This window comes from Leptodactylus fuscus, chromosome 11, assembly GCF_031893055.1.
Source record: "Leptodactylus fuscus isolate aLepFus1 chromosome 11, aLepFus1.hap2, whole genome shotgun sequence".
Lineage (NCBI taxonomy): Eukaryota > Metazoa > Chordata > Amphibia > Anura > Leptodactylidae > Leptodactylus > Leptodactylus fuscus.
Genome location: NC_134275.1, coordinates 13,184,933 through 13,209,405, shown reverse-complemented (window position 1 = coordinate 13,209,405; position 24,473 = coordinate 13,184,933). Strand labels below are relative to the sequence as shown.

The 24,473-nt window shown below is 46.2% G+C and overlaps 1 protein-coding gene across 2 annotated transcripts; it reads right to left on the bottom strand.

Annotated features, from left to right (window-relative positions):
- Positions 1-2,855: 2,855 nt before the first annotated feature.
- LOC142184842 (phosphatidylinositol-3,5-bisphosphate 3-phosphatase MTMR8-like) lies at positions 2,856-23,958 on the bottom strand. 2 transcript variants are annotated; one of them, XM_075259946.1, is made up of 14 exons: positions 23,868-23,958; positions 22,022-22,144; positions 20,881-21,043; positions 20,498-20,655; positions 18,669-18,797; positions 16,887-17,021; positions 16,102-16,234; positions 14,552-14,661; positions 12,655-12,780; positions 11,045-11,094; positions 9,141-9,341; positions 8,785-8,910; positions 7,865-7,991; positions 2,856-3,825 (listed from the first exon to the last, which is right to left on the bottom strand). In XM_075259946.1, exons 1-14 carry the CDS (start codon positions 23,928-23,930, stop codon positions 3,538-3,540), a joined length of 1,932 nt encoding a protein of 643 aa, XP_075116047.1. In that variant the 5' UTR covers positions 23,931-23,958; the 3' UTR covers positions 2,856-3,537. The 2 variants fall into 2 exon arrangements, with proteins under 2 accessions (XP_075116047.1, XP_075116048.1); XM_075259947.1 differs by having other exon boundaries at positions 2,856-3,822.
- Positions 23,959-24,473: the final 515 nt, after the last annotated feature.

Here is a 24,473-nt window from a genome sequence, read left to right as displayed (position 1 = left end):
AGTGGACTTTTTCTTGTGGCCGTTTACACAGTAAGCTGGTATAAGCAGCCATTTTCTCATGGCCGTGGGTATGCGCAGTCGGCTCTGCCCGAGGCCTAGAAGATTGAAACCCAGGACGGAAGAAGACAAAGAGAGGGTGTTCCAGAAGAAGATGGAGGCGGCGCTGGAGAATTCTATCGCAGCATCGGGGACACCCCCAGTGCTGCGAGAGAAGTAATTTGCATACCAAAGAAAACCGGGATTTCTACCGAACAGCAGCGCGGAGAAGATATCTAAAGGTAGGAGAAGAATAGTCTTTCCTAAGGCTATTCCTATGCGTTATCAAGAAGAAAAAAAAACGTGATTTTAATGATAGAATCCCTTTAATTTTGCCATGAACCTATTGAGTATAGTAAGACCTATTTATACAGACCCGTATAGATACAGTTACATACACAAATCTACTGAATGCCCCAAAAAGATGACCAGATTGTCTGTGACAGAGAATTCCCTTATATCCCTTGTATACCGAGGCCCACAAAGCCTTCACCAGTGCAGCCCATATGATCACCAGTTCCTACATCCCAGAGAAGCCCTTCCTTTATACCACGTGTAAGACATACAGTATATTCAGTCATATTTCACCCCTTACATAACAAATTGCCTTTACATTATAGATTTTGCATATAGACATTCAGTGCTGTCAAACGTGACACAGCTTTTTGTTACAATTGACATTACAGTGTGAGACCCAAACTTGACACCCCCTAAAATGCATTACATGCTTTCCATATATTAAAGGCCGCTATAATGTCACATATAAAAAAAATTACAGTCCCATCTTTAAGACATCGCTTGCACCAATAAGCATTACATAGAGGACAGGATCAAGTGCGATTGTTCTACTTCTGTGCGTTGTAACCCTTGTGACCAACTACAACTACCAACATACCCCGAGATCCCACACAACAAGGCAGAGCATGCTGGGAGTTGTAGTCTTCACATCCGGAGGAATAGAAAGGTTGCAGATATTTGTGGCAATACAACCAGTGAGAATTCCCGAGCAGCGGACTGCTGGTGTTTTGGCAGTGTCTATTAACCCCATATGTAACTATTCCACCCCCTCCTTTATTTTTTAGCCTGGACAACCCATTCGGGAGATGAAAGGAAAGTGAAATTCTCACCATTTCTTTTGTCCTATAAAACAGAACACAGTCAGCCATTGTAACCCTTTCATTTAGGACTAGAACAAATGTTTTAGCATGAAATTTGTACAATGTATAAGAAAGGTACAACAATGCGAGGTCTGGGCAATAATGACAATTGCTGTAGCTAGATTTACTAGTACAATGGGAATTCTAAAGATGATTTCTCTACAATTTCCCTTGGATTACCATGGAAATATCCCAGCGTTTCTGGACGGCAGGGTTACGCATGCAATAAAACCTTAGGCATCCATGGCATCGGCATCATGCACACGATAAAAGTCGGAGTTATAGGACGGAGGTGATTTCGATTCCTTCTTCTTGCTCAGACCCCTACGTACATGAAGCTTCAGGTATTCTTAATAGGAGAGGTAACCATGAGGATTCACAGTATACAGGAACATATTTACAATGTATACATAACCCGTCCACATATTCTACAATGTGCATCAGAGATTTCCCATAAAATATTCATATAGACGACATTCAGTCATGATCTAGAACAGGAATAAGAAAATAATTTACGTCTTGCCCTTTCCCTTTTGAAAGTTCGGGGATAACTGGTCGCTGGGGGTCTAAACAACAAAACAGGGTCCCCTTGTGTGAATGGGGACCACTCCATTCACAGGATGCCGTGTACAAGGCTCCTACTATCCCATAGAGGTGAATGTATAGGCCGTTGTTTATGAGCACTACCATTTCATTCACACGGGACACCGGGACGTATTCTCATGAATGCTGGGGTCCGACTGGTAGAAGGCCCAGCTTAGGCCCTGTTCGCATGTGCGTTTGGGAAGTCCTCATGGGGTCCCCCCCTCAAATGGAAACCTATCCACATAAAAAGCTGTTACAACCTGCAGACCCCATAGACTAGGATGGGGTCCATGTGGTTTCCGCTCAAAAAAAAGCAGAGAGAAAAGCGCTGCTTGCAGGACTTTACTCTCTGCATATTTCATGCGGCAGGGGAACAGAATGGCCTGAACGAAGATTTGAACCGGGCTTTAGTTATTCCCCTATCCAGTGTTTGGTTACCAAAAAAATACCGTTAAAGGGGTTTCCCATGACTTAGAGATTGATCATCTATGCTAACGCTTTGTACACAGGACAGAGTCGGCCATCCTAAGGGGATCGCAATGCTCTGTTCTGACCATTATAGAGCATTTCCTATCAAAAACAAGTAAAAATGGATCGGAAAGGATCTGCCCATTGATATTAATGCAGGACGGAAGGCACTCGAATCTTATCCAAGTGTCACCCAAATGCCTTCCATTAAAAATCAAAGTCTCCTCGGGCTACACAATCGAACCTGAGCAGGAAGCCTTAGCTAAGTCATCAGTGTCAGATCAGTGGGAATCCAATATCCGGCAACCTACCAACTAGCCAAAACCGGGAGACATGGCAGACAGAACTAGCAGAGGACAGAGTTGGAAAGCGGCAGCTCTGTATACAGTGTAGTAGCGGATCTTGGTTACTGCAGCTCAGCCACTAAATAGTGTACCGAGCGATCCGTGACTAGTCCTCAGCTGGTGGGTTCTGGGGTTGGATCGCCACCTAATACTGATGACATACCAAAAACACTAAAGAAATCAATGTAAATATGCAATAGTGACTGTAAACATATTCCAAAAATCAGAAACCGCTGCTGCGCAGACCACGTGGGCACGACAGATGGGAACAAGACTTTGCTTTTTGCATATTCCGTTTTTAACAGCTTTGGTCCTTTATTGCCCGAGTTAATACCTTTTGCATTTTACAAACAGTGATTGGTAACGCTTTGACCTTTACATTTCCATAAGTGCTATTTGGATTAAAAAAAAACAAAAACAGGAAGTTCTTGCGGGTTCCAGGTAAAAGTGCAGTTAGGTGAGTGTTACCGGGAACACGGGAGGAGATTAGAGGTATTGTTAGAGCGCTCCTTTAAGTCTGATGCATTGGTTTCTATCCAACTCCTGAATAAATACTGCAAATGTAAGCTTTATAGTATAAAGCTGAGACCAAATACATAATGGCGTTGGCACGCTTCATACCAACCTCATGAGGATCGATGACCCATCTGGCAGTGGATAAGCAGGACATGGCCGAGAAGATCATTCGTGTGATTTATACAGAATATGATCTTCTCCTTTACTGCTCTGGTATCCAAATGACCTACCTGTAATTCCAAAGATTTAGCGTCCTGTAGCCATACCTCTATGGGCAAATGAAGTATGGGCAGATCAGCCAAATCTCCAATGACCATCAGCCTGTCCGTCAGTCTGGTATATGGCACCTGCATGATCATGAAGGCTCCTTGTGTCTGAGCTTTAGTCTTTATAGTTTTCCCTTTACTCGTACTTTTTGTTCTCCCTATCCCTTATAATAGCTGTTGTGGTGCAATGACACTGTCAGTAGAAGGTAGGTCCTTACTGTCACTCGGGTCCCCGTGGAGGATGTAATGGCTATCGGTCTCATGCGGTTCTTCTTTAGTTTCGCCTTCTAAACACACTTCAGTGTCTGCCCCAGAACCCCTGGAAGGAGCAGGACATTCCTCCCCCCCTTCTGGAATCGGCTCCTCAGACAGTTCCTCCATTACTGCGACATCTTCAAATTGTTTGGTCAAGGTGCACGCATCTTCAGTGGGGGTGTCGAGTTTGAGCAGCTTCTGGTTGGAAACAGAATAATGGGTTTTTTTTATAAATTCTTTATTTATAAACACAGATACAGTAGAAACCGATCAAACTGTAAAAAACAGGCAAACGATTGTCATAACAACAAAGGGCCCCTGGGACCCAGGAACCGAACAAGACAAGAAATGCGGAGGCGGGCCGCCACAACAATCAATGGGCGAACAAACAAGACCAAGGGAAGGGGGAGGCGGAGCAAACAGAAGGAGAGGGGGGGCGTGAAAGAAAGAAGGAAGGGAAAGGGACAAAAGGGAGAGGAAGGGAGCAGGAGGAAGGGGGGGGGGGGGCCCAAGCCCAGGACCAGGTCTCAATCCCGTCCCAAGGTGTCTCTATAAAGTTGGGATCCCTGAAACAAGATCCACGGGGTCCAAGCCCTCAGAAAGGACTCATGTTTGTCTCGAAGAGACGCCGTGAGGTCCTCCATAGATTGAATGTCCTCTACCCTACGGATCCAGTGTCGCAGAGACGGGGGGTTAGGAGACTTCCAGAGGGCCGGGATACAGCCAGCCAATTCCCCCTTAACAAACAAGAACCTACCAGAGTCGTCCGACATAGCAGCCCGGAATTTCCAGGCCGCGGAGCGACCGATCAGAATGCTGACTCCCCTGGACTTGGACTCAGAGAAGCAACCATGATAGACGTCCGGAAAACGAGGAGAAGAGAGAGAGGGGACAGATCCTTCCCGGAAGTGCGTTTCCTGTATAAACGCCACCGTGGACCTCTTGCTCCACAGCAAACGCAAGAGAGAGGACCGTTTTTCAGGTGTATTAAGCCCGTTAGCATTAATGGAGGAGAAGGTCAGGGAATCCATGTTCCGGGGCCTGGGACCCACCCCGGGGGGACGAGGGGGGAGAGGAAGGTGAGGAAAAACAAGAAGAAAGGGAGGGGAGAGGGAAGGTCAGGGAAGGGAAAGAGGGGGAGGGACCGAGAAAGACGAGGAGCAGGAGTGGGAGGGCAAAGACAAATAGGAGGGGGAGGAGCAAAAGCAAAATCAAGTAAGACAGACTAGGACGAAACAATATGTACTACAACAGAAGCCGAACCCAGCTAATCCAGGTACGGAAAACACAAAACAGTGGGACAAACCCACTAATGCAAGTCTCAGAGGCACACCGCGGTATGCGCTCAGAGAGCTGCCAATTACAACTAACCGGGGGAGAGGTAGATCAAGAAGAAACCCGAGCTACCCATTCCCACAGCGGCAACTCCTAACAAACAGTGAAAAAAAAAAAAAAAAAAAAGAGAGTGAAGGGGTCACAGCCTAGAGCTAACTTCCCAAAGGCCGTGATCTCTCTCAAACTCGGAAACCACCAGATCCCAGGGAGCCGGAACGCCCCGCATCCAAAAGAAAAACAAAGAACAAAAACGATAACAATGTGACTGTCTGCGGTCCCAGGGGCAGCGCCCCCAAATAGGGGAGCCCCACCACCAGGAGCAGAGAGAGAGAGGATGCGAGGCGCCCCAACCCGCCCAGGAGACGGAGGGGGGGCGAGACTCACCGCGGGCAGGCGGCGCAGACCGAAGTCCAGAACCGCCCACACGCGGGGTACAAAACTTAGCTCTATGCAAAAGAGAGAAAATAAAGCATGAAACAAATTCAAACAGTGGAACAATACGTTTCAGAAGGAAAGCGGATTAGCGACCAGCAGGACCGACCGGCCCAGGAAAGTTCAAGTGACCGTAGGAGGCACCGATCCTTCGGGAGGAACCAAAGGGGAGTCTACAGCTCGGAACCCCTGGCGTGGCAACGGCTGGGAGGAGGGCCCGGTGACAGACGGAGGGGCAGGGAGAGGAAATTCCAACCAGTCCGGTAGGGATAGGTCCGGGACATCCAGGAAATGGGCCAGGGCCTCCACCTGATCCGGAGAGTGGAGGGTAAAGGTGGCGCCATTGCGGCGTATTTGCAAATGAAATGGGTGACCCCAGCGATAAGTGGCGCCAGAATCCAGGATGAGGCGAAGAACGGGCTTTAGGAGGCGCCGCATAGCCAGCGTGCGGCGAGAAACGTCCGGGAGAAGAGTAATTGAACCATCCAGGAACGGAACCGGGCCATGACGCCACGCAGCTTGGAGAATGTCTTCCTTTTCTCTGTAATAGTGGATACGGCAAAGAACATCTCTGGAATCGGAGGAGGAGGCCCTCCCTGGCCCCAAGACACGGTGGATCCTGTCAATATGGATGTCAGTGTCCGTCGGCTTAGACAGAACAGTGTTGAAGACGGAGATAGCGATGGAGCGGAGTTCTTTAGTAGGGACACCATCAGGGATACCCCTCAGTTTAATGTTGTTCCGGCGTCCCCTATTTTCCTGATCATCGACCTGCAGCAGTAGGTGACGGTTAAGCGACCGTTGGGTAGTTAGGGTTTGCTCCACCACAAGTAGACGCTGATCAAGGGAATCCGTGCGGAGTTGATGGGATGAGACTTGAGACGACAAAGAATGCAAGTCCGCCTTGAAGCCGGAGAGAATTTGATCCTGTCTTTCCTCAACCCTGCGGACCATTGCCTCCATGTCCATTTTAGTAGGCATAGTACGGAGCAATTTCATAATATCTGACAACTTAGGGCGTTTGGACCGACTCCGGGATGGTGAGGTACAGGAGGAAGAATCAGAAAAAACAGGAACCGTGGGGGTCCGCAGGGTAGTGGGAGTAGCAGAGAAATCCATGTCAGGATCAACCTGAGGCGTGGGCTGAAAGGGGTCGCCTCTGGCAGGTAGAGACCACTGCAGCCCTGGGGAGACAGATGAGGAAGGAGCCACGTGGGATAGGGCCCCCGGTGTCCCATAGGATGTAATGGGAACCAGAGAAGAGGACACAGCAGTGGGGGCTGGGGGGGCATCAGATACAAGTCCTTGGGAGGAAGGGACCAAAGGTATCAGCAGGGGGGGCACCCCACCCAAGTCCTGGGAGTGAGGGGGGGCTGAGTCCTGTGTAAGTCCTCCATAAGGTGGTATAGAGCAGGTAGAAACAGCCTGGGGAGGGCCAGGAGGGGAGCTGCCGGAAGAAGAGGGGGGGAGCGGGGACGCCACGAGGTCCGCTCCACCACCATACTGAAGGCCGGGTACCTGAGCAGTAGTGTGCCGGGGAGTCCCCACGTCGGGAGGGAGAAGAGCCGGTGCCGGAGGACGCAGAGAGTCGGCTGGGTCCAGGATCTGGAGCGGAGGGGACAGCTTCTGCAGCATCGCTGCCTCCGAAGTTCCGGCAGGAGCGCGCGCCGGCGCCATTTTGGAGCCGCCAGGCATGGGGGCTGAGGAGGCCGCAGACAGGAGGAATCGTGCCAGGGGAGGATCGATCCGGGCCGAGACGGTGGACTTGCGGCTCGCACGTCGCACCATACTGGAGCGGGGAGCAGGTAGGCTCTGTGACCCGAGTAATCCGGGGAAATTGCCGCTGGAGTCCGGGAGCTCTGGAGGACCACGTCTTCACGCTGCCATAGCTAGGCCACGCCCCCCGGAAACAGAATAATGTTATGTAATAAGTCATAAGGGGGGGGGGGGGGGGGGGGGCTGGGCAGAAGTAATGATTTTCTTAACCACTTGCTAACCCCCTCCAGACATGAAGAGAAGATTGGAAGGAGTATATATGGTGAGGGTCAAGGAGATGAGGCCTACACCAAACCTTTAAACCAATAAAACATTTTACAAATGAGAAAATTTCCAGGGCTCACGATAGTCTGACACCTAGAAATCATTGTTACTGTTTCGCTCATGGAGATCAGTAAAGCCTCTTCATATATAGGGGGGAGTTTTACTTTTTAGTGGTACAAATGTTTGGAACGTATGACTTTTTGATCATGTGTTGCTATTTTTTGGGGGAAAGTGAGGAGACTCAAATACGTCATTTTGTGCATTTATTTTTTACAGCATTCATTGTATAGGATAAATAATGCTTTACTGCACACTGGGGATGTTAGGTATGTCCACGTGCGTAGATTTCTTGTGTACGATATGTGTTTTTTAAATAATTTTTTTGAAAGAATTTGGTGTGGGATACACAAAGCCAGAAACATCAACTTACATCTTCCATAGACGTCTCACTGGTTTGTAAAGTTTCCTTCCTGTTCATACATTCAAGAAGGTAATCCAGGACGGACTGCCTCGGTTGCATTCCCTTGTCGAATCGGTTGTACATTCCACACCAGAATCTAAAAATACATAGAAAATAAGTACAAATGATTGGGGGGGGACCGCTTACGTGGAATTCAAGAATGGAAACCATCAATTCATGTTAAAATATGGCATCAAACCGCTCAGGACAGCGAGAGAGTATCAGGACGTTCAGTAGGTGTATTGGTGGGCAAACCACAGCAACATAGTTATTTTTTCAGCATTTGAGGAGGGGGCATTTCTCACAGCTTAGCATCATGGATGGACAGGGATGAGTACTGTCAGGATGGGTGTTCCTCATAGTCCAGCTGTGGACTGTCAGGAACGCCCTTCTGACAGTGAAGAGATATCGGTAACAGCACCAGTATCTCCAGCCCCAGCGCACATAACGGTACCAAATTGAGCGCACTGTCAGCTTTCTAGCGGTATATAAAACTGCATGTGCCCGAGGACATAAAAGCCCTCTTTAAGGCTAAGGCCCCACGGGATGTAAATGCAGTGAAAGCGCTGCGTGATCGCATTGCATTTCTTTCCACAAAGCTTTGAAGAGAAAGTTCAGTTTACCTCCGTGGACTTTCTCTTCCCATTATATCTACGGGAAAGCTGCCGGCGTTTCTGTAGATATAATTGACATGCTGCGATTTGCAAATCGCAGCGTGACCGCACTGCTTTTTTCCCCGCAAAGTGGGGAAGGGATACGCACGAACCCCATCCCCTTTACTCGCACTGTAAATGTCGCAATTTTTCCCGCTGCAGGCAAATCGTGGCATTTACGTCCTGTGGGGCCCCGGCCTAAAAAGGCAAAAGGAGTCCCCATGTTGTTTTACTTACTTGAAGCAGAATGGGAAGGTGTTTGGCTGGAGGGCATTATATCCATTTGGCACATACAAGGGGTTCACAAACTCCCGCTTCCGTTGCAGAAGAAATGGCCACAATGAATGTGTACTTTCATAAATTCTGTGGGAAAGAAGAAACCGTCACATCACGATGGAGAAGAGAAGAGAGCACTGAACTAGGTCAATGCCAAAACCCTGGACAGAGTAGATGTAAAAAAAATACTATGTGCAAAAATATAGGCAACAAGGTCAGGAGTCTAGTCAAACCCAAAAAATTTGCAAAAAACCCCAAACTATAAAGCATTTTACAACTAGCAGACACTCGCATGTTGATATTTTTCGGTTACTCACTTAAGTTCTTGCCGTTCCTTTTGGGAATTCCCAATAAAGTTTCCAAACTGGCAGGAGTAGACATGGTCATGGATTTCCAGTAGATATTTTTCGCTGAACTCAAAGGCGCAGGGAAACTGTTCCATAAGATGCCACACACATTCCAAAAATTGCGTGAACACAGGAGACACTTCTTTTGGGTCGAACTCTAAGTGATGACATCTGGAGGAGAAAACGGAGGAAGTGTAAGCGGCAGATCTAGCCTGTGTCACATGTGCTGACAGATCCTCTTCAATACCTCTCGCTCACAGGATTCGGACGGGCTCATGTCAGCTTTGTGCCCTTTATTCGGATATATACCGAAAACAATAAATATACAGCTAAAGGATTCAGATCTATGCCAGCTGTATACTTATGGCATCAGGTAGCTTTTTATCAGTCGGATCCAAATCAAAAATTTTAACATTTATGCTCATGGAAAAACCCCTTTAATGAACCATTACTTTAGGACACTCCCCTTTTTACATGCGCATTGACCTTTTTATAGGCCACTAAATTTTGGTTTCAGATATTCACATATAAGCAATTCTGATTGGATAGTGTACCGTCAGGGCGGGTTCACATCTGCGCTCGGTGTCCGCTTTAGCCAATCCGGCGGGTTTCCGTCTTCAGGCCCCGAGAAACTGGACAGAGGATGGAAACCTGGCACTCAGTTTTCAATCCCATTGACTTGAATGGGTTTGCAAAGTGACCGCCGGTGAGAGTCTTCTGCCTGTCCGCAGCAAAACTGTTTTTTTTTTTTTTTTTTTTAACCGAAACACAAAGTCGGATATGCAGGACTTTTTGTAAAAAAAAAAAAAAAAAAAAAAAAAAAAAAAGGGTTTGCCGTGGAGAGGCAGAAAACTCTCACCGGCGGTCACTTTGCAAACCCATTCAAGTCAATGGGATTGAAAACTGAGTGCCAGGTTTCCGTCCTCTGTCCAGTTTCTCGGGGCAGAATACAGAAACCCGCCGGATTGGCTAAAGCGGACGCAGACGTGAACTTGCCCTTAGTGACATATCCTTTACCCATTGACAGTCAGACAGGATGCCGTGAATGCAAAAATTGAAATATTTGATGTGAACGAGTCCACAATGACTAATTGAACTGACTTATGATTTCAATTATTTTTCGATTACCGTATATACTCTAGTAGAAGGCGAGTTTTTCAGCACAGTTTTTGTACTGAAAAGGGCCCCCTCGGCTTATACTCGAGTGTAAAAAAATAAAAATAAAAAAAAGTTGTAAATCCCTCCTTTCCTTAGAATACATATAAAAGTAGAAAATTACTGTAACACACATACACATTAGGTATCCCTGTGTCTGAAAGTGCCCGGTCTACTGAATATGGGGGATCTGCAGTGCTCCTGTTCCGTCAGGAAGGGGTTAATAGGAGCACTGCAGATCCCCTATAGTCAGCCAGGTTGAATTCTAAGTAGGGGAAGAAAAAGCAGTCCTCAAGCTCAGGGAAGGGGCAGACAGACACCAAAACACCCCCTCCCCTTTCCTATCAACTACTGCACCCAAAAACTCCAACCATTTTAATTTTTGAAATTTTCCAGTAGCTGCTGCATTTCCCCCCCTCGGCTTATAATAAGTTTTCCCAGTTTTTTGTAGTAAAATTAGGGGCCTCGGCTTATATTTGGCTCGGCTTATACTCGAGTATATACGGCATTTGTCCAGTCCTATCCAAACTACACTGTGTAAGTTTTTCCAATCACTTGGACAAGTCTACCACCGTCTACCTGACTGATGCGTTTTCTTAGCGTCCCATCTTCCGGTCCTCATTTTACAATAAAGACAAGGTACGCCAACTTCGTTATTTGAACATTTACTGAACTAGACATGGCAGGAGTGCGGATCCTGGTCGTGATGCAATACTCACCTTTGAGAAAACTTGTGTCCTAGGGAAATCCAATCCTTTTCTATCAGTACCTATGGAGAGAATGATTATTATGTTACAGTTTCTGAATCCTGAAACAACATAAATCAACAAGTCTAATGACCCACATACACTGGATAGGTGACGGTAACGAAAGCCGGCAGTAAGTGCCAGAACATGGCTGCTTTTGTTGACTTTTACCCATTTATTGGATCGTTCTTCTCTGCTGTAACAAATACAAGCTGTCTTTTTTGGCTGAGGACTTTTATTGACTTTGATAAGGTTTTTGTGTCGTAAGTGTGTACATAGTTGTGTGTGTAGTTGTATCAGCTAATAGAACTGTCCTTGTATTACTAGTTTTATCTGAATTCTCAGGTCTCTGGTCATCTTACAATTCTCATCTACCTACAGCAGGGGGAGGGAACCTCCGGCTCTCCATCTGCTGTGACACTACAACTCCCAATCACTGGCTCCAATCACTTCCATGGGAGTTCAAAGACCAGCAGAGCAAGTATGCATGCTGGGAGTTGTAGTTTTGCAACAGCTGGAGAGCCGTACGTTCCCCATCTCTGACCTACAGGTTCTTAGTCCTGAAAAATAATTGTGAAGAAGAGTAGATTGAAAGAGGGAACGTCTCCCAATTTTGCTAGGAATTAGGGCCTCAAACCTGGTAACAATCCCATTTGTCGCTCCATAACTTTTACCGTATTTTTCGGACTATAAGATGTACTGGACTATAAGACGCACCTAGGTTTTAGAGGAAGAAAATAGGGGAAAAAAATTTTGAAGCAAAAAATGGTAAAATATTTAATATATGGGAGTTGTAGTTTTGCAACAGCTGCAAGGCCACATTGACAGGTGACCCTGCAGCTGTACGGGGATGCATAGTGTGTTTTTTTTGCGGGACCAGAAGTACTTTTTAGTTATACCATTTTGGGGAATATCTATTTCTTAGATCACCTTTTATTGAAAAAAAAAACGGTGGTTTATGATATATGATTTTCTACTTTTATATATATATTCTAGGGACAGGAGGTGATTTAGAACTTTTATTTATATTTTTAAAGCTTTTTTTTTTTTTTTTTTTACTATTTTATTCCCCCCCGGGGGCTTGAACCTGCGGTCACTTGATTGCAAGCGGCGGGGAGACGGAGGAGCGGAATAGCATCGCCGCTGCTGGCTTCATGCAGGGCAGAGGAGCGCAGCAATGTCGCAGGCCCCGGCACCTGTGCCGGCGTCTATCACTTGCCGGCTTCCGCCTCTCTATTACAGCGGATGCCAGGCGCCACATTCGGACTATAAGACGCACCCTTCTTCTCCCCCCAAATTTGGGGGAAAAAAAAGTGCGTCTTATAGTCCGAAAAATACGGTAATCTGTAAATCCTTCCGTAGTTAGAGTCCCTAAAACAAACCCTCCTCTGTTCACGCTCCCTCATTACCCCATAGGATATGATGCCGGATCAGACTGATTTTATATGTCCAAGGTCTGCTGATCTGGGAGGGTGTCAGAATCTCACCGACCTGATCCTCAAGGAAGGTCTTCAATATCTAAATCCAGGAGAAGCCCTTTGACTATTTTTCTAAAGCAAGCATAAAATGTTCCGAAGGCTTACCATAAATCCCTTAACAGTCCTGTAAAATGGATCTAGAAGAATACTAGCCAGCGAGCAGACTTGTGCCGTACGATCCCAGCCATCTGAACAGTGGACCAGGACACTGGTATTGTCATCTCTAACCGCCTGCCGAGAGCAAGGTAGAAAAATAAATCATTAACATACAAGTGCAATTCCTTTATTTTGGATTTTAATGGTAAGAGTCTTCTTAATATGATGGCTGATACTGAGGCCGAATCCTCTGCAAAGCATTAGGAGATTAGATAGACAGACAGACAGACACTAGCATCTGTCCGCTACTTCGTCTGGGTTGTTGTCGATGATCCGCTTATATTTAGCCAATTGTTGTTGTCGATGATCCGCGTGCTCCCGCGTCTCGGCTCTGCTACATCGCTGCATATGTGCAGGATACCCAGCTGTATGTACATCTTTGCATATGGAGAGCCTACTGAGCTGTGCAACAGCGCTGCCTAAGCTCTGCTACATGCAGATTTTGATTACATGGGTTTGGTTATGTAAGTGTGTGAGCTGCTTCTGCGTTAGAAATGGCTGAACGAATGTTGCTGAAATTTGCCACAGTTCTACCTCCTCCCCCATCAGAGGCTGAACAGCACACATTCCCCATTGTACTCACAGCAATTGTACACCCGATATACTCCTCTTGCCCACACACATCCTGCATGTTCTATACTCTGCTGATCTTCCATGAGACTCCCTTTCCTGCAGCTTTCATGCTGTTCAGTTTCCTCCTGTATAGTTCCACCCACAAAATAGTATGTAGCTCCGCCCACCCAATAGCGTGATCCTATCAGAGAACGGCTCAAGGACCTGTGATGATGTCATCACGGGTCTTTTAGTGTACTAAAACTAAATTTGTTCATAGCAGTCGTGAAGTTACGTAATTTACCGGGATAAAAAGTAGCCTATGCTTTAAATGGGGTTCCAATCTATGTATGTGGCAAATTTCAGCCAAATCCGTTCAGCCGTTTTTGCGTGATTGAGGAACATTCCAAACTTTCATATTTATAATACTAGTAGGTAAGGTACAGGAGGATTAGTAGGATAGGAAGGAGATATATATATATATATATATATATATATATATATATATATATACATACACATATTTTTATTTTTTATTTTATTTTATTTTTTAAACACCCTTCGTGCATGGCACCCATTTTTAGAGATCCCTCATAGACTTGAGTTATGAGGGTTTCAAAAAAAAAAAAAAAGTTATCTAGGCATGCTCTGCAACCTCTTGAGAGGTCACAGGTACATGGTAATCACCTATTGTGACTGTTGTGATTGGAGGATACAGAGTCTTGTCTATATAAACATGGTAGCTGTGATCATCAGTTTACTGTAACTGCTGCAAAGAATTCCCCTACACAAACCAGTAAGTCTCAGCCTATAATTTGGCATAGTGGTCAGAGTCAGAACTGCAGGCTTTTTAGGATTTTTTTAAAATATAAGTAACATAGAAAAAAAAAAAACCTGCACCAAAAATTCTTTAACAATAAGCGGAGCATAAAAACAGAAGAAATAAAATAGGATGTTATTTTCTAGCGATGTATTCCCTGTACTTTTTCAGAATAGAAACATTATAATAAATCAATATGGTTCTAAATGGGACCAGAGAGACACGGAATGGGGGGGGGGATTGCGAATGACTAATACACGGTGGTGTTCCCATAGAAACCAATCAGACTCCGGTAATCATTCTTAGAAGCAGAAGTGAAGGCAGAGAAATTAGTTTTGTGTTTGCTGTAATTAGGTTTCTACTAATACATGAGGAGACAGAAATAGTGTGAACAGGAGCCTGAGAGTTTTAGGTCGCCCTATACTGTTATTTTAGGTAAAGGTAACACATAGGACAACGTGCGACCTCTCTTACCTTTGCTAGGAACACGGAGGCATCCATTACTGCCTTTACGTGCCGCAGCCAGCCAGAGTTTTCCAGGATCGTAAGAAAACTACTCATGGACGCGTTCTTCTGTTCACAAGCTAAAGTGCAAAGAATAAAGATAAATACCAGAAACTTCTGTAACCAACATATATAACAGGAGCGCCATTGTATTCTTCCTCTATTATTAATGAGGATCTTCCGCGTTCTCTACTATCATATACGGCTGTAAAGCCGACAGCGTGCAGAGTTCAGTTTTGCCAGGATCTGCCCCGGCTGCAGAGATATCAGAGCTGTTAGTTTCAGTACCAATATCACTGCACTATCAGAGGGGCCGTCCTCACAGTTCAGTGTCAATGATGGGAAATGAGGAACAACATCTCCCCCGCGACAAAACAAGACTAGAGAATTGTACCGTCAACCATGGGGCAACGATACCCGAGCTGTGAGGCCGGCACATCTGATCGTTTTGGTCCCGATGTCACTGAAGCAAAGAAATATTTCGCTGCAACCGGGACAGATGCGTGCAAAACAGACAGTGCTCCGAATTCAGCGCACTGTGAGCTTTGCAGCAATATATAACACATACAATATTAGAAGACATGAAAGTTCCTTTTTTACGGAGTCTTTCCCACTAATGATACGTGTCCACTGTCTACAGGCTAGGAAATAGGTTATATCATTGGGGAGCCAACTGCTGGTACAATAGGGGTCCCTGAATGTGGTGGGCCACTGTTCCATACTCAACAGGATGCTAAAAGAAAATTTAAAAACAAAACAAAAAAAAAACAAACATATCGATATGGCAAACCACAGTTATGTAGTCTGACCTGACTACTGGCCGGGCTACCACATTCCCTGTGGAGTCCAAATGCCTGAAATATTTATGGCCACCTGCAACTTTATGTTGAGACAAGTTCTTTAAGTGCCTGCAGACTGCAAAGGTTAGGCAACAGGTCCCAATAGGAGCCTGCGAGGATGATCCCAAATGTCCTTGCTTAAAGTTATTGGAAAAACCATGTCCGCTTCTTTCACTGCCACCCCTGTCCACAGGTTGGGTAAGGTATTACAGTTCATCCCCATGCGCTTTAGGCAACCCAGCTGGGTTTCCATCTTCTGCCCAAGAAACTGGACAGGGGACGGAAACCTGGCAGTCGGTTTTCAAACCCATTCAAGTGAATGGGTGTGAAAAGTGAGCGCCCGTGAGAGTTTTGTACCTGACCACGATAAACCAGTTTGTTTGTTTTTTAACCAGACACAAAGATGGACATGCAGGACTTTGTGTCCGGTAAAAAAAACAAAAAAAAACCAGGTTTTGCCGCAAACGGGTACAATACACTCACTTTTCAAACTCTTTCACTTGAATGGGTTCAAAAACTGACTGCCAGGTTTCCATCTCCTGTCTAGTTTCTTGTGGCAGAAGATGGAAACCCAGCTGGATTGCCTAAAGCACGCAGGGGTGCAGACGTGAACCCGCCCTGAGCCATATTTATTAGTCTGAGCAGTATAGCGGTGCTCACTGTATCTACAATCTACATTACCTTCTAACAGCTTTTGCAAACTTCCTCGCATAACATGGATGTTCTCAATGCCGATAAACTGGAAGTGGATGTTGGGGTAGTTGTCTTCATTTTCATAGCCCTTTCCTGCAGCTCGGTTCGCCATAGCATTTAACTGTTGGGAAAAATAGAGCAGAGAATATTACAGCAAGAATACACAAATACCAGAATTCATAGATTTGGGATTTTTTTTTTTTTGTTTTAAAGGGGAGTTACACTTTACAATAGACCATGTGCTACTAACCACGGCATATCTACAGTCTGTCAACAACTTTAAGTGATCACTACTGCAAAAAAAGGACAAGATCCCTTTAACTCTGGACATAGGTGACATCACAGTGCTTAATGCCGGCTTCTGACATCAGTCTCTATCAGTGCCAAGTAAAGTGACCACAAGACATCTCCCAAAATATCTTCACTGCACATATATAATACAAAAAAGCAGCAAGTACGAGCAGAGAGAATACAACAGATTTCTGTAGGCAGAAGTCAGCAGCAGCTGGAGCGATCCTACTCTATTGCTATGTGGTGCGATAAGATTTTATTTCCTAGTGAAAAAAAATTTTTTTCTTGCCACTGTTACATCGCATCAAATCACTTCCCTTTTAGCAGAAGGAACTGGATATGTAAAAAAAAAAAACGTTACTGTACAATATCTTACATAAGTGTTACCTTATACACACACACACACGCGTGTCCTAAGCATGCCCACCCCAGAAAATAACAGTGTACACCCCCAACCATGATCCAGTCTCAGCATTGGATACCTTGGGCCTCGTGTCTACAACATACATGAAGGGACTGGCTGGATTGGCCTTGCTGATGATCTCCAGCATCTTCTCATCCTCCAAAGAGCGAGTACTAAACCCGGACAGTGGCTGACTACATCTACAAATCGCAGCCTGGAAAATATTAAAAAAAATAAAAAAATTAAAAAAAAAAAAAAAAACACATTAATAAAGACTCAGAAAAGCAGCCATATTTGCATATTTTTTGCCTTTTTATAGCCGATGGTCCAGTAGGTTTAGTTTACATGCCAGGTTATTAAATGGTTAAACCTCGTACATACACAAAATGAGCCCGTGAGCTTTGATCAGACAGTGGTAATAGTCACAGGTTATGGTCCGCTGATTTGTGAGAATGTAAGAGCCTCGCTACACGGATGTTGGAGCCGCAGATCATAGGATTGTTTGTACTCTAAGACTCCTTCAAGACTATACATTTTAAGTGATCACACGACTAAAATAAACAGAATATGTTGTGGTAGCTGCAAAACAGCTTTAAAGGGATCCTATCATTGGATTCACTTTTGTTCTAACACGTAGGAATTGCCTTAAGAAAGGCTATTCTTCTCCTACCTTTAGAAGTCTTCTCCGTGCCGCCATTGGTAGAAATCCTGGTTTTCTTCAGTATACAAATGAGTTCTCTTGCAGCACTGGAGGCAGTCCTCAGCTCTCAGACAGCACTGGAGGCGTCCCCAATGCTGCGAGAGAACGCTCCAGAGCCGCCTCCATCTTCTTCTGGAACGCCCTCTCCCTGAGTCTTCTTCTGGCACTGGCTTCAAACTTCTAGGCATGCGCAGTCGGCTCTGCCATCGGGCCTCGGGCAGAGCCGACTGCGCTTGCCCACAAGAAAAATGGCTGCTTACACCAGCTGTGTAAGCGACCACAAGAGCCGACTGCGCATGCCTAGAAGATTGAACCTCAGGACAGAAGACGACACAGAGAGAGGGCATTCCAAAAGAAGATGGAGGCGGCCCTGGAGATTTCTCTTGCAGCATTTGGGATGCCCCCAGTGCTGTTTGAGCACCAGAGGACCACCCCCAGTGCTGCAAGAGAGCTCATTTGCATACCAGAGAAAACCCAGATTTCTACCGAACAGCGGCGCGGAGAAGACATCTAAAGGTAGGAGAAGAATAGCATTTCTTAAGGCTATTCCTACGAGTTAGGGAGAAACAAAAAGGGTATCCAATGATAGGATCCCTTTAAAGGAAACATTTCAACAAAATATATGTTGTCCTTTCCAGGCGTAACTTGTAGCTCCTAAGCCCAATGCTAAATCTATAATGGGGACCCTACCTAACTTGTGCCGTAGAATAGAGATATATTTTATGTGACGGAGGGCCATTTGGGGGAAACCTCAGGGGCCACTAGCAAAGACACCCCCTATAGCACCATAAACTAGTGACAGAATTATGTGCCTATTGTGTGTTCAGATGTGACGGGCACTGTGATGGCAGAATCCCAGGTATCCGAGATGGACAAGTGTAGCAGAATTAACCTGAACTTCTGCAATTCCTTAAACTGCTGCAGCAAGATATCTTATCATTCAGTATACCAGCTCAAGTAAATAAGGAGAAGGCGTCCCTGGAGAGACCACATAACCTAGGACTGAGGGCATTTACTGAGCATCTACTATTTATCTGGACACATTAGCATGTGACAGTGAGGTTAACCCTATCAGCTTCCCGTTTTATCTCATTCAGGAAATCGAAGCTTCCTTCTGTGAGCAGCCCCATAGATAACAGGGTGTCAGCGCATGTGACTCACATTGTTGTCTTTGTAATAGTACGATAGCACTGGAAACCGCTCCCTGCTCCTGAACTTTGAGCTTCCTATAATGGTCGATTCGGAGGCTTCTTTAGGAATGGCCAGGCATGTTGGGTAGGTAGTGCACACCTGCGGAAGCAAACACATTGCTAGATATTAGAGGGAGAAGAACAGTTTTATGTCGAGTTCAGCTAAGTATTTATCACATGTAATGGACGGCCGTCTTCTGTTTAGTAAGTTATTACACTGAAAGAGACAAAAATAGGGACAAGAACCAGAAAGCAAGTAAAGCCCTGGAAGGAATCATCTTGAAATGGATTATCAAGTTATACTGAGTGCAAAAGTAATGCAGATGTCTGGCTATGTAAAAAAAAAAGTTATAAAACGATGAGTTGGCAATGGAACAAAAGAGAAAGTGCAAGTTTGGACTGGTCCACATGTGAACAGGTGAATCCCTTGCAGGTCCCCCGACCGCATCACCATGGTATGGCAGGCATAGTGGTTCTTACAGATATTCATCGCACAGCATATCGACCAGACTTTGTTTTCGTTGCTTTTGGCACAATGCTCCAGGCCCGCACCCACAGCACCAAGTACCGCATTTACTTAAATTGTACATTGGTTATGTGTGATACTGCAGCTCAGCCAAATTCATGAAAACAAGAGTGAGCTGCTATGTGACCATGTAACCAATGGACATGATATCACTTGGCTGAGAAAACGTTGAGTCGATGGGGCAACACGGTGGCTCAGTGGTTAGCATTGCAGCGCTGGAGTCCTGGGTTTGAATCCCACCAGGAACAACATCTGCAAGGAGTTTGTATGTTCTCCCCGTGTTTGCGTGGATTTCCTCCCATTCTACAAAAGACGTACGGATAGGGAAAAAAAAAAAAGTTGAGCGGGGCGTTAGGCTGGGTTCACACCTGCACCACAGTCTCCGCTTTTGTTTTCTGAGGAACTGGACAGGAGACGGAAACCAGCATTCACTTTTCAAAGCCATTCATTTGAATGGGTTTGCAAAGTGTCCACCCATGAGCATCATCTGGTCTCCGCGGCGAAACACATTTTTTGTTGTTTTTTTTTGTTTTTTTTTAAACCGGACACAAAGTCGGACATGCAGGACTTTGTGCCCTGAAAAAAAAAAAAAAAAACAAACACCTTTAGCGCCAGAGACCACAAAATGCTCACGGGCGGACACTGTCTGCCGGGTTTCCGTCTCCTGTCAGCAGAAAACGAACGCCTAAAAGCGGAGACCGGGGCGCAGATGTGAACCCGGCCTTAGTCCCAGAAAAGCCCTTTAGGTTAAAGCCTCACGTTGCAGAAACACAGTTTGCAACAGAAAAATCTGCATTTCTACAACGTGGGGCCACAGCCTTAAATTGTTTTTCCCAAATGTTGTATGTCCTCTTTAAAAGGGTTATCCAAACTTAATTAAAAAAAAAAAAAAAAAAAAAAAAAAAACATAAAAGTACCCAAATGTCCCTGAATGCTGTTGTATTCATTTTCCTAAAACTCGCCGTCCTCTCGTAGACACTGCCTCTATTTACAGCTGCCTGCACTCCCTTTTATTTCAAGGTGTAAGGTCAGGATCATTGTGTTCGGCGCTTCATTCACTTGGATAGGGCAGCCCGCACTGCAATCTCTGGCAGCTCCGAAGACGTGACTGGAGCGCTGGTCACACAAGCACACTGGTGTATTGCTAGGGGTCCCCCAATCCTGTGTATGTAATGGGACAACCCCTTTAAGTTGCCCCTCTCTGTGAGGAGACATACTTTAATGCAGGTTACATTAGGTCTTAAAAGGCAGATACATTAGCCACGAATACAGACCTTGAAGTCTTTGTTGATGTCACTCAACACCCAGTACTTATTGGGCATCCCCATACGAATATATTCCATTTCCAGGTCAATTAACTTCCATTCCATAAGGCGCTCCTCTTGATCAGGCTTTGGGTTGTAGGAGAAGGCGTACAAGTCTTCATATTTTACTGTTAATAGAGAGATAATCAAATACAATTCCAGCCTTAAAAGACTTTTTTCATTAGTGACAAAGTATCACGGAGTGCCTAGTACAGGGGTCTCCTTTATTAGCCATTTTGGGTTAGATACCAGGGAAGCCAAAGGGGTGACACATCTAAATACCGCTCATCAAGTGTCATACAGTAGAAGCCTAGGACAGGACTAAGCATTTTAGGAATATTTCGGTAACGTACCTGGCTGCGAAAGCTTGAGCAGTGAAGTGTATACTTCGTGACAATCCCGCTCCCTTGGGATGACAAAATGAACCACTCGAAAGTTTTTGCAGTGAATAATAAGTGGACAACCCGTCGTGCTGAGGCCCTGTTTCTCAATGGAGGAGATGTGGTGGTGAGCAATCTGAGGGATAAAACGTAACACAGCAAATTAAAACCAGTTGGAATTCATCATTATAAAAGCAAAGGGAGGGCTGACCGATCGGAGGCTCACATCTAGATTTCTCTATGGGGTCCCGTAGATCAGTGAGATAAAATAGCGCTGACGTGATACTAGCAGGTTTATGGAAATCCACAAAGTGTACATCTAACATAACTACTGGTGATCGCACTCCCTATAATATAGCAGCTAGTCAGTAATAAGACCAGTGAGCTATGGAAAGCAGTGCTGTACATATTGCATAAGAGATCTACAACTCCATTGTGTACGTGCAGGAGCGGGGCAGACTAGTGCAACTCAGATTAGAAGATCATCAAAAGGTTATGGACTGTTGCTCAGTGAAGGTGTTTTCAGATGAAAGTAAATTTTGCATTTCATTTGTATGGTCCCAGAGTCTGGAGAGGCCGCTGAACACAATCCAAGCTGCTGGAGGTCTAGTGTGAAGTTTCCACCATCAGTGATGGTTTGGGGAGCCATGTCCTCTGCTGCTGTGGGTCTGCTGGGTTTTATCAAGACCAAAGTCAGCGTAGCCCTCTGTCTAGAGGAAGATGAGAGACCCCAGACCCAACAATGCAGACGAGCTGAAGGCTGCCATCATACAAACTTTTTGATATTCTAATTTATTGAGACGCGTTAGTAATTGCAGACTCTTGTACATTGTGGGCGGAACTTTTGCTGCCGGCAGGACTGGGGGTTGACAAACCCTCGTTTTGGAAAATGGTGCGGGTCCACACGTGGATATACCACTATATGTGTACCAGGTAATCTGGAGGATAGCCGTCAGCTGAACACATAACCAGGTGACAACTAGCCATAAAAGTGTATGGGATTTGGATTAACTCATTCCCTGGTGACATTGAGGTCTATAGAGATCAGCGCGTTTTGAGCATCTACATTTAAGCCACTCTCATTTCAGACCCCTTGTAGTCTATATATACATACCCAGGTTTCCTTGCGTACGCCAGCAACAGCATCAACATATATAAGGTGGGTGGCAGTCAGGTATAAGGTCCCATTGGCAGGCCTCTTGTTTGTATATCTGTCTAATAGCTTCACATTCTCCACCTAAGGTAAAAGGAAGACAGTAAGTAAAAGCGCCAGATACACACGTACAATACAGCACCACATCCCGCACCGACACATTGTATACTCAGTCTATTCTCTACAACTTCTACAAACGTGAATTTTAGACCAGGCTGACAAATCCCTATTATATAAAGGACTTCTGAACCCAATGCTCTGAATCCAGCACCAAAAATTAAAAGGAGTTTTGAGACTTATGCCCCTGTCCATTTAACTCTATGGGACTACTGCAGATAACCAAGCGCTGCACTCGGCTCCTTTTCGGCAGTCCTGAAAGTGAGCCTATTCAGAAGGGGGTCCAAAAATAACCCCATGCTAATTGATCAGACCCCACAAATATACAACTGGTGGACAGACCACAGGACGTCTGAGGATAGAGGAGAAGTTGTAAAGTGAACACGACCTGCACAGCGATTACAGTTTTTCACTAGTACTAGTCGTGCAAAATACTACAATATCACACCTAACAATAGTGTGCACGGTCTCACCCGCAGGGTTCCTGAGCGACCACATGCACAGTGCCACCCGCAGGGTTCCTGAGCGGCCACATGCATGGTCTCACCCGCAGGGTTCCTGAGCGACCACATGCACAGTGTCACCCGCAGGGTTCCTGAGCGGCCACATGCACGGTCTCACCCGCAGGGTTCCTGAGCGGCCACATGCACAGTGTCACCCGCAGGGTTCCTGAGCGGCCACATGCACAGTGCCACCCGCAGGGTTCCTGAGCGACCACATGCACAGTGTCACCCGCAGGGTTCCTGAGCGACCACATGCACAGTGCCACCCGCAGGGTTCCTGAGCGGCCACATGCACGGTCTCACCCGCAGGGTTCCTGAGCGACCACATGCACAGTGTCACCCGCAGGGTTCCTGAGCGACCACATGCACAATGTCACCCGCAGGGTTCCTGAGCGACCACATGCACAGTGTCACCCGCAGGGTTCCTGAGCGGCCACATGCACAGTGTCACCCGCAGGGTTCCTGAGCGGCCACATGCACGGTCTCACCCGCAGGGTTCCTGAGCGACCACATGCACAGTGTCACCCGCAGGGTTCCTGAGCGACCACATGCACAATGTCACCCGCAGGGTTCCTGAGCGACCACATGCACAGTGTCACCCGCAGGGTTCCTGAGCGGCCACATGCACAGTGTCACCCGCAGGGTTCCTGAGCAACCACATTCACTGTCATTAGTTGTGAAGTTTGCAAATCTTAATGTTGCACGGCCATTTTTCCCCCATATCCTAAGATTCACCGGCATTGTTTTTATCTAACCCTGGAAACCCCTTTAATAACTTTCTGCAATGTGATAAATATACAGTATGAGACACTGCTGAGGTTTGGAGAGTTCTGGCGCAATGTGTCAGCGCCGTCACCTGCACCATGTCCCCATATGTATCTATAGGATGGAGTCGTACATATTAGACCTATGAAAGTAGAATCTTGTGGTCCGCAGGTTGCAGATTCAGTGACATCTTGTGCAGGGTCTCTTCTACATACAACATGGCAGCACAGGACACAACAACTCTCATCCTCCACCACCAGTCAGTCATTACTAGAAGTGCCTGCTATGATGGCAGAGCCGACCATGGCACAGAATGGCATCACCACTACCCACCTGCCATAGAGCCGGCACACTACACAACTTTATTAGTCTGCTGACAGACAGGCCGCACACGTGACCTGACCGCCACAAGCGCCCCTCACCTTTGGGGTGGAGATGTGCTCCATGGTCGCCTGCCCCGAGCTCCTCACCTCCTGCACTGCCATGCTCCTCCCGCTCGCACCCCGCCCGCCATCTTCCTGCCGCCCCCTCTAAGTCAGCTGACCTGACGTCACCGCCCACAGCAACACTCGCGACAGCTCGCAAGGCAGGGAACTTCCTGTACACAATCGCGTTACTATGGAGACTGTGGCCGGGTTACTGGGGTAGTCACTGGCAGGGGCGATGCCATGGGGTGCCTGTAAACGTAGGGGGGCGCTATAGAGTGGCCTCGGTGTCACGTGTTACGTACATAGTACTATTCCTGCCATACAAACCCGTCCATGGGGCTGAGGGGGATTAGTTGTTAACCCTTCATGTTCTGCACTAAATTTGACCTCAGGGTTTGTACCTTGCATTTCAGAAGAGGAAATCCAACAAAGATACGGCCTGTACTCCAATCCACATAGTATATATATATGTTCTGCAGGGAATAATGGCGGTCATATTACCGATGTAGGCCGAGGCGCCACGGAGCGAAACGCAGCTAAAAGCGCTGTGGAAAACGTACTGGGACACAATTATTAAGCGCCTCGCACCTTTACATGGTC

Coding starts and splice junctions, on each gene's coding strand:
- LOC142184842 (XM_075259946.1), bottom strand. CDS start 23,930: ATGGCAGTGCAGGAGGTGAGGAGCTCGGGGCAGGCGACCATGGAGCAC. Junction 14,662..16,101: donor TTTGCAAAAGCTGTTAGAAG/GTAATGTAGATT, acceptor TTTGCACTTTAG/CTTGTGAACAGAAGAACGCG. Junction 9,342..11,044: donor GGACACAAGTTTTCTCAAAG/GTGAGTATTGCA, acceptor TTTCTCCTCCAG/ATGTCATCACTTAGAGTTCG.